The sequence below is a fragment of the Saccostrea echinata genome, unplaced genomic scaffold, assembly GCF_033153115.1.
Source record: "Saccostrea echinata isolate AGI-Se365-2 ecotype Australia unplaced genomic scaffold, CSIRO_AGI_Sech_v1 ptg000001l, whole genome shotgun sequence".
NCBI classification, from domain to species: Eukaryota; Metazoa; Mollusca; class Bivalvia; order Ostreida; family Ostreidae; genus Saccostrea; species Saccostrea echinata.
This window is the reverse complement of record NW_026889750.1, coordinates 46,900,791-46,911,613: the sequence shown is the minus strand read 5'-3', so window position 1 is coordinate 46,911,613 and position 10,823 is coordinate 46,900,791. Positions and strand designations below refer to the sequence as shown.

At 32.6% G+C, this 10,823-nt stretch overlaps 1 protein-coding gene across 1 annotated transcript in view; it reads right to left on the bottom strand.

Moving 5' to 3' along the window:
* Positions 1–350: 350 nt before the first annotated feature.
* Positions 351–10,823, bottom strand: part of LOC133193039 (inositol polyphosphate-5-phosphatase A-like) — a 30,370-nt gene continuing 19,897 nt past the window's right edge. The window contains 9 exon segments of the mRNA XM_061329042.1: positions 351–3,053; positions 4,052–4,114; positions 4,117–4,831; positions 5,304–5,366; positions 8,180–8,291; positions 8,368–8,441; positions 9,736–9,813; positions 9,962–10,051; positions 10,548–10,632. Coding sequence (XP_061185026.1) covers positions 2,890–3,053; positions 4,052–4,114; positions 4,117–4,831; positions 5,304–5,366; positions 8,180–8,291; positions 8,368–8,441; positions 9,736–9,813; positions 9,962–10,051; positions 10,548–10,632 — 1,444 coding nt within the window. The 3' untranslated portion in view covers positions 351–2,889.

The window sequence follows — 10,823 nt, the reverse complement described above, 5'->3', positions numbered from 1 at the left end:
GATACATCTTATCTACCCCCTGTGTATCACAATGCATCCATTTATTGTTACCCCCTTAATTTATATGACACAAAACCCCGTCGTATGAGCTTGAGGTATTCCATGTTGCAATTCACAGGAGCACAGACCGATCTGCAATGGTGCTGGTTATCTTCTCCAAGTGGTATGTTGTATGAGGGACAGATTCATCTCCCCCCCCCCTTTTTTTAAAAAAAATTAAAAAATTCTCAAATCTAATTGAACACACCAATATTACTTTTCTAAGAAACTTCACAGTATTTGATTGTGTTCATTTTGTTTCCAAAATTCAGAAATCATACTGTTCTGCTTAAATAAAAAAAGACACATAATTTAAATAAGGTTTTGTTTTTTATTCATATACAATTTAGGTACATAAAAGATAATCTATTATAAAGTATGGTTTTAATTTACAGGGTTTTTTCAACAATATATTAATGAAAATTAGAATTTTTACATTAACTATGGAAAAAAAGAACAACACAACATGAACATGTTAAGCCCAGTACACAAACACTCAGTGTAAAGCACTAATAAACACCAATCTGTCCAATATTGCATAGACCCATTTCATAATCCATAATATGATTACAATATTTCACTGTTATTTAATACAATCTTTTTTTTTAGTTGGTAAAGAAAACTGAAAATATACAGCACTGGTCTACATGTGTCATGATCTAGCTTTTTTTCCAAATGTGCAAAGACACATCAAATGGACGCAGTTATATTTTTATTTTACTATTGAAGGTAAAAGTCCAGTCATGTACGTAACTAATTCAGATAAAAACTCGAGTATAATGAGGTAAGCCAAGAGATCATCTGGGAAATACTAATTGAACTGTTAATATTTGTGTCTGACTTTATTTATTTCACATCAAATAAACAAAATTCAATCTTTTAACTTTTTTATGTGGACGGATAAATCATTTACAATAATTGCCAAAGAAAGATAACTCTTCATTCCTAAAACTGGATATGAACTGGTAAATTCTTAGAGTTGTGCCATTAATATGACTATTGACTATCTGGCTATACTTTCACTTTGTGATCATATATCAATTATATTTAAATTTCAACAAAATACTAATAACATTATCTTCAGTATTTCAGATCCATATAATTATTGAAAACATTTACATTTTGTATAAGTTTAAAAACACAACGGAATTGGTTTTGGATACTGGATGTGTGAAAATGAAGAGCATTTATATTGCTTACCATGAATTCATTTATAATACATATATCTAGCACAATAAGGACTGATAATGGAGAATGAAGCCTTATATAGATTCTACGTGTACATCTGCAGTTAAATATATCAATTAAAATCATTTAATTTACAAAGTTTAAATTCAAACTGGTTCAAATACACCTGGACTCACACTTTTTGATAAATGTCATGGTAACTTCACCTCTGTGTCAAACTAATGAATTCTGGGATTTCTGAACTTTAATAAGAATTCTGAAAATTGTTAACAATTTTGACTATCCAGTAAAAACCTCCATTGAGCCAATGTTATTTTGTAATTCCAACTGTAATTAGATCCAGAAGTAAACCTCTGTTTATTTCTTTGTATAAACATGATTATCAGATGCAAAATTAATTTTTTATGGACCTTTATTGGGTTCAATGCTCTAACTTTTGACAAAAAGTCTCTCTTTGAATATATTTGAATTTCTTAATAAAAATCTTAACTGAACATGATGCAGAGTAAAAAAAAAAAATATGAAAAAAACCTGACATTCCAAAATCCCTTCATAAAAAAAAGCATTGGTCTCTCAATATGGAACTGCTTTACATTGCCTGATTAAAAAAAAAGTGAGGTTTTGGGAAAAAAGAAAATACAAAAAGGAAATATTTACACCATGTATTATGCGTAGGTAAATAGATAAAGTGAACACAAAATTTATCCCTGCATGATACAGCAGAGTTTTCAAAACATAAAAAAGACGAAACCCCTGAAAAAAATGATTTGACCCACACATTTTGTATCTATCTATGGAACTGTGTCCATATCCTGATAACTCTGTGAATAAGAAGGTAATTAATGAGTATTGATATTAGAATTATTTTTGACTATCTACTACTAATTAATTGCTGTAATTACAAAGTATACAAGGATATGTGAGTATTGAGATTTAATATGACATGAATTCTAATCAAGCTCTGGAAGTATAAGGGACAAATGTTCACATATGTATTATCAACCCTGGTCAGTATAGTTTAATCTACAATATAAATCCTTACAGACATGTAATTTCTGAAGATATGTGAGATTTACATACTCTGAAAACAGAATACCGACTGTACGATAAACTACTAAAAAGATAATGATACTCATCATCTGATATCCTTACACAGATTATATGAATTCCATCCTTGATGTTAAGACCACCAAAGATGGAACAAAAAATATTCTAACATTATTATATTTCTCAATGCCAACACAATCCTTTTTTACATGGTTTATAAAGTTCAGAAAGACAACTAGATATAACGTTAGCACAAACAAGCTACAGGATACATCGACGCACAAACAAAACACAATACAGATAATTATAATTCTATCTGATTTGGGACTCCATATATGTAATACAACAATCAATAGGACATTTTGATGCCTGGTTTTGCACCATCAATAACTACTTACATGTATTTATAAAATACGGTTTTCTGCAATAAATCACATGACTGCTGAATAACATACGCTCTAAAACAGTTAGCCGATTGTGTCATTACAAGAACTGATATGGATAGGTGGGGGTACCCTTCAGTGACGATTAGGAGGGGGTACCCTTTCTAGTGATGATTAACATAAATGAGGTATGGATAGAATCAAATATATCACGGAGTTGGTAAAACTTTGGTCATACGGATGTCTCTCTGAACACTCGTGTCGACGTCCCATTCTGTTGACGAATGTGAATGTATTTGGTTGTGTCCACATGGGAGATTTTGACCTGGGTGCTTGGAATAATGACCTCTGTTGCTGTTGGCAACTGAAGTAGTTCTGGGGCTGACACGGTAGGGGCTGAAAAAAAGTTTCTAGTAATGTAATAATATCAAGCATTACTCTTAATTGCACTGATCGTGAGCTTCACTATACTGAAATTCTTATTAGGCAGATCACATACATTTGAATTTATTGCATACATTAGCACTGATAATGCTTCTTTTGAAACATACAAATAATCTGTCAAGAACACTTTGCAAAATCCTGGAAAAAATACAGTATTTGGAAAAAGGTCCAGTGCATGCAGGAAGGAAAAAAGTTGGAAGAAAAAGAGGTATATAGGGCAATACTCTCTACTGAAGGCATAGCAGGGCTTTTTGAATTGAAATTTCTTATCTAAAAAATATTTTTTCTTAGCATTTTAAACCATGTGTACAAGACTTCAGAAACAACTTTTGCCTTGTTGATCTTGTGAACATTAACAACTTGTAGAACAAGTAGAATAGAATATTTTTTAAACTAGATGGGTTCAGGTTAATTATAAATTTTAAGTATAGAGTAGGAAAATTTAATATTAGTATTCTGCAGTTGCCTGTTCTGAATAACAAATGTGTATTTAAGGTTAGTATTAATCTATAATTACTCTACAGATTAGAGCTTATCAGACAACTAGTAGTAATTCATACACATACTACGTTAAGTAGAGCATTTTACACAAAAACATGTAATTGTACACAACTTTTTTCTGACAAAGCAAACAATTAACAAACATATTTTAGTAAATTAAAGCTAATTATAATTATTTTTTTTCACTGCACTCGTGACATGCAAGCAAGATCCAATTCTTATTGACTTGAAAACTTTGTGTGAATTGCTTTATAAAATACATGTATATGCACTTCCCTTCAGGAAATTTAATTGCATTTTTCCTTTAATTGTATTGAAATTAAATTTCAATTTAAAATAATAATTGTAAAATAAATGAAATCTAGGGAATCGAAATGGAAAGGTGCAAGAATAAAAAAAGAAATAAAATAATGAAAGCAAAAAGTAAATATAATGAAAATTGAACTCACAACACCAAACAATGGTCAACAGGAGGATCATAACAAGACACAAGAACACGGACACAGTCTTCCTCTAGAACTGGCCGACTCCACATTTCTTTCTTTCCCTTCTCCATTTTTCATCAATGCCGAATTTTCATTAGGTTCATCTACTGTGCACCCATCATGTTCCTTCTTAACAAACCCATCATGCTCATGCAAATTATTGGGAGAAACAATAGACAAGACAACATCATCATGCTCTACAGCTGCAGTTGTATTGGGGCCACCACCAGTTACATGTTTGTTGGGGCTAGTATCTTGGGAAGTGGAGGGGGACAGTTCTGACTGACTGGTACTAGCCGAGTCAGAATTTAGAGAGGCTTTAACTTGTTCAGAGTCTTCTTCAGTTTCTGTGTCATTCATGTCTTCAGAAGATGAGCTATGATGTCTAGCTCTTGGCCTTGTTCTAGGTCGGGGCCAATGAAGTAATACTTTTTCCATACTAACAACTTGCTTTGCAATTTCTACAAATGAGGATCGTCTCTTAACGGGGGAGCCATCAGAGAGGAAATTAATGGAGGGCTTTTGTGGGGAAGGTTTAAGCCGGACAGTGTTTTTAAATTCTGGAAGGAGTGCTTGCTCATTTGCAAATGTAGAGTAGTCATGAATGTTTATGTCATTAATGTCATCCACTTTAACTGGTTCCCCATTTATGGACAGGGTACTACACAGAGGTGGTTTGAGGTCGGATTTGGAAAGAGTTTCTTTACCTTGACTCCGCTTGAGGTTCAAGAATAAATATACAGGCTGAAAAGAGGAAAAATATACATGTATAGACTACATTTTGTGAAATTATCTTTTAAAGTTGTACGCAGTGTATGAATTCAAAATTCCTGTCAATCAGCCAGAGACTATACTTTTCAGTGGGTCTGAAGATTTTTTGTTTTTTTGTTTTTGAATTTAGAATAATTCCTTAGGAAAGTTTTTCAATGAGCTACTTACACTGCTAGTATTATTTCTGATTTCAGAATGTTCGACATATTAAAAATCTACATCATAAAGACAGGGATATTACATTTATAGATTATTTTCAACACACAGTGTTCAATACTATCATTACACTGCAACATATTCCCCCATTCATCTCATAAACATTGTCGATTTGAAGTTCTAAATATAGCTAACCAATAATGACTAAGCTTGGATTGATCTTTCCGTAGAAACATTTATTTATTAAAGCTCATTGTGGTAGAAAAACATGAATTTCTGTTAGACTTACTTTGTGGTCACCCATACATGTCTCTCGACCTATTACATCATACTTAGGTTTGTGTTTGTCATCCTAAAAAATATATCAACACAAATTACAAAAATATTCACATTTAAATTGCATGCATTAATAGATACACCTGGATATTCTGTCAGTTTACGTTTTCTCATATCATCAATTGTTCCTTGGTTAAAAAAATCTGTTTCATAAAAAAATTCTCTTAAGTCTTTTCTTACATATAACAATGATTTTTTTTTGGCATTGTGGGACATCAGTACAGTTAAATTTGATATCTTGAACTTGGCGGGATTGAGGAAAAACTTTGAGATATTCAAGTGTTCAAGATACCAAAGTTGATGAATTTGGCACCAATATTGTAATGTTGCAAGTTCTATTACCTAAACATGTGCACAATTTAAGCAGGAAAAGTTCTGTAGTAGTGAAAATCTTCTTTTTCATAAACAATTACAAACTGTGTGCAATTAATATCTTCTTTTTCGATATGTTTACTTTTATATGTATATCTATCTCTTTAACTAACACTGCAACAAAAAATTCACATTACAATCATTTTCATAGTGATTATAATGATGCCACTATCAGGATTTATGATACCCAGATATGAGTTACACTCTGCAAATGACGAAATGATTACTGTAATAACTTACAATGACAATTAAGCTTTTCATAAAAACTATAAAGCCATATATTTTGTGGTATTTATCAATATTTAGATCGATAGTTTAGATTATCCAGTTTGATACAGAGTCCTTTGTTAGATTGTTTATTGGACATCGATACATACATGTACTGATTTAGGTTTTTTGTGCTGTATATTAGCTTTTGTTAACATTTAATTTCTCGATTGATATATAACTCTGATGTGTTCAGCATGTACTTTGATATGTAATAATGTGCAAAAGCATGTTTTTTGAAAATCTGAAATTCCTACATCAGTAATCATCCCCAAGCTGCTCGTTAATTGTTGTGTCATCTTGTGTTTGAGTATGCTTTTCATTAACACCTCCAAATCACCTGGCTTGCATATCTATAGATTTAAGACCAAAAACAATAGCTTGCAGGGGTTAATTAAGGGGTGATTTTCAGCAATGGTCTCATGAAGCCCATACTAGACCTAACAGAAATGTTCAACAGACTGGAAAAATTCAATGGAGCAATATATTTACGGGACTTCAAGTTAATGCACATGTTTAGAGCACCTGGGACAGTAAATCTACTTGGAAATAAGCAAAGTATGCAAGATTTACATGTTCCAGATCCACTTTTTAATCATAAATATGGTAAAACTGACCAAGACTGTCCCCTCACTTTTTTGGCAATGGATGTTAATTTTCATTCTATACCATTCTAAAACTGAGATTCATTATCATGAACACCAATATCTCGAACATCAGGGATATGTCCAGTGTTTTGGAAGTCCTAGCCACTTTTCTTCATGTTTCTTAAGTATTAAACCTTGTAATCTCGCATCCTCGATTGTCTAAGATATTAAATCTCAGTCCCAGTGATTTCAAGATAATCAGATTAGTACATGTATCTACTTACACTGATGATGATATTGTTTGGCACTGTGGGACAACAGTATTCAATTTACTTTATGCATTGACAATGAAACTGTTTGGCACTGTGGGACAACAGTATTTTATTTACTTACACTTACAGTGATATTTTTGGCACTATGGGACAACAGTATTCTATTTAGTACTTACATTGACAATGATATTTTTGGTACTGTAGGACAACAGTTTTCTATTTACTTACATTGACAATGATATTTTTGGCACTGTGGGATAACAGTATTCTATCTACTTACATTGACAATGATATTTTTGGCACTGTTGGACAACAGTATTCTATCTACTTACATTGACAATGATATTTTTGGTACTGTAGGACAACAGTTTTCTATTTACTTACATTGACAATGATATTTTTGGCACTGTTGGACAACAATATTCTATCTACTTACATTGACAATGATATTTTTGGCACTGTGGGACAACAGTATTCTATCTACTTACATTGACAATGATATTTTTGGCACTGTGGGACAACAATATTCTATCTACTTACATTGACAATGATATTTTTGGCACTGTTGGACAACAGTATTCTATCTACTTACATTGACAATGATATTTTTGGCACTGTTGGACAACAATATTCTATCTACTTACATTGACAATGATATTTTTGGCACTGTTGGACAACAATATTCTATCTACTTACATTGACAATGATATTTTTGGCACTGTGGCACTGTGGGACAACAGTATTCTATCTACTTACATTGACAATGATATTTTTGGCACTGTTGGACAACAGTATTCTATCTACTTACATTGACAATGATATTTTTGGCACTGTGGGACAACAATATTCTATCTACTTACATTGACAATGATATTTTTGGCACTGTTGGACAACAATATTCTATTTAGTACTTACATTGACAATGATATTTTTGGCACTGTTGGACAACAATATTCTATCTACTTACATTGACAATGATATTTTTGGCACTGTGGGACAACAGTATTCTATCTACTTACATTGACAATGATATTTTTGGCACTGTGGGACAACAGTATTCTATCTACTTACATTGACAATGATATTTTTGGCACTGTTGGACAACAATATTCTATCTACTTACATTGACAATGATATTTTTGGCACTGTTGGACAACAGTATTCTATCTACTTACATTGACAATGATATTTTTGGCACTGTGGGACAACAGTATTCTATCTACTTACATTGACAATGATATTTTTGGCACTGTGGGACAACAGTATTCTATCTACTTACATTGACAATGATATTTTTGGCACTGTGGGACAACAGTATTCTATCTACTTACATTGACAATGATATTTTTGGCACTGTGGGACAACAGTATTCTGTCACACCATGAGGGACATCTGGTTTTCATGTATGACACCCCGTCATTTACATCCTCACAAAAAGGATAGCTGCAAAAATAAATAAATATGACATACCAGAAAGAGTTATCCTTCCTGACATATATTCAGGTTGATTCATTCTTACCTTGGAGGGAAGGAAATTTCAAATTCTGACACTTTCTCTTTGTAGGATTGCATTTCAACATCATATCTATGTAACTACAATGTTAAAATAGAGATGTTTAGAAATAACAATTCTGTCAGTCTGCTACTGATTGCACTGCAACATCACATCTACTTAACAACAGAAATAAGATTGTAGCACTTTTTCTTTCTTGAATTTTGTTAAACATCATATTCATGTAAAATGATAACAAGAGGACAATGGGTCTTGATGGTCATGCAATTATCATGAATTCTCGGGATATAACCAATTTATCTCCATCTGTAACTGGAACACTGGACCCAAGAGAGAGAAGTTTTACAACTTGGTAGCGACTACAAAAGTCTCATCATATTGCACACAATTTGTGTCTTAGATAATCAAGGGTAAAGAACATTTTAAAAGATACAATGCACTTTCAATACATGACTAAGTTAGTCTCCCCCTAAGACCTGTACCCTGGACCCAGGGAACATGAATTTTACAATTTTAAGTAGAGAGCTTACACCTCATTATTTCCATGTAAATAGTTTGCTAGATGTCCTCGCATAAAGATTTTCAAAGTGTAATATATGAAAAATGTAACCCCACCCCAGATCCTGAACCCAAGGACCCAATTAAGAACTTTCTTGAATCATAGAATATATAGTTCTGATGTAGCATCCGATGCATACTTCAGAAAAAAAAACATTCTAAGCTCCATTATAAGTGTAGGTTTTCTTTGTACATATCACTTGCAATGGGCTAGAAATATGCCTAAATACTGTCCTTTACTGAAGTCACTAAAGTGTAAAATGTAGGTCAGATGCAGCATCTGAAGCATGTAGCAGATTAAGCATGTAAAGATGCACATTATATATAAGTTTGATTTGGGATGCCACTTGTACAGAGCTGGAAAAAAAAGTAAATGCTGAACATACTGGAATCAATGAAGTCTAGTTATGGGTCTGATGTCCATCCATGGTGCCAAATGTACAAGTCTAGGTTAGATACCATTTGTGATAAGCAGGGAACTGACATAATGCTGACCCTCTCCAAGTTTTCATAGACAGACATACACAAAGAACAAGGGCACTGCAAAGGGGATGTTCCATCGTGCAGGGAGCGCATCAACCCCAATATTATTGCTTGCATAACTTCCATTACCCACGCATTCACTCAACCACACACACAAATGTGTTATAATATCCCCTCTAACTCCGTTGTGAGGGGATAATTAAAGTGACCTAACAGCTTTGTGTGTTTGTTGGAGGGGGGTGGGGGGAGTAGTTATGTGTGTTCTGTGAATAAATTCAGTCATGTGCAGGAGCTCCATCATAATCAAGTGTTTTAGGAAAAAAAGATGCCTACACTTTTAGCCCTTTTTGAGAAAACTTCTGAGTGTTTGTCATGGTGGTCAAAGCCTTTGGTTTCTACTGTCAAAACAACCTGAAAATGCAAGTAATAATGTACAATGTAAGATGACTTTTACATTCATCACTCTTTGCATGAGTAAGAAAAAATATGCAAGAAATATTGTTGAAAATTTCTGTAGCTAAGAAATAAAATATTTATCAACTTGAATCTACAGGAATACCTTGCCATTTCCCTCTTCTGTGTAAACAATTTTGGCTATTTGGTCTTTCTTGCCCTTTATTTGTTGTGAGTTGGTTTTAGCTGTTAAATCCTATACAGAAACAAAATTTCATATTAAGACATGCTTGTCATTCCAACCTCTTATACACAGAAATAACGATATAAGACAACCCGATCCAGATAAACAAACATATACTAATCCAATCAAAAAAGAAAGCTGTGTTGTTTTCTCTTGAAAGCTTTGTTTGTTTAAACTGTCTGTATTGATTTAACAGACTTTTGTTACCTGTCCTCTAAATTCAATTTTGTGTATTTCTTTAAGATTTAAAATATTAGTTGTAGACAAATTAAAAACTGTGCTGAAGAATACTTAAAAAATGTCATTGTATTGAATTTAAATGAAAGATTTCTCTATGGTATGGTGAAAGTGGTTTAAACAAACAACAGATTATTAGCAAAAACATTGTCTTGTGGTTCTAAATCAGACTTTCCTATGTAAACAAATTCCTGCTATCTTTCACAAAGATATTTATAGAATTAAAAACATGTCATCTTCTGATAAACACCCACTTAAAGTCAAATCTTACCTGTACAAGCTGGTTAATGTCAAGTCGGAAATTAAAATCTCCAAATATAAACATAGGAACTTTATCATACTGGTCTTGTTCAAATCTGTGTATAAAAGCATTCCAATATCAAACTCTGCTCCATATACCATCCATTTACATAATTACACTCTTACTTTTTCTGTTTCCAAAGCTCATACACCTTGAATATAGCTTTTAATGTTACACTTAAGCCAGATAATACAGCTAAATGGAAAGCATTAACAATTAATGAAATATAATTAATTCGTTGAGGTA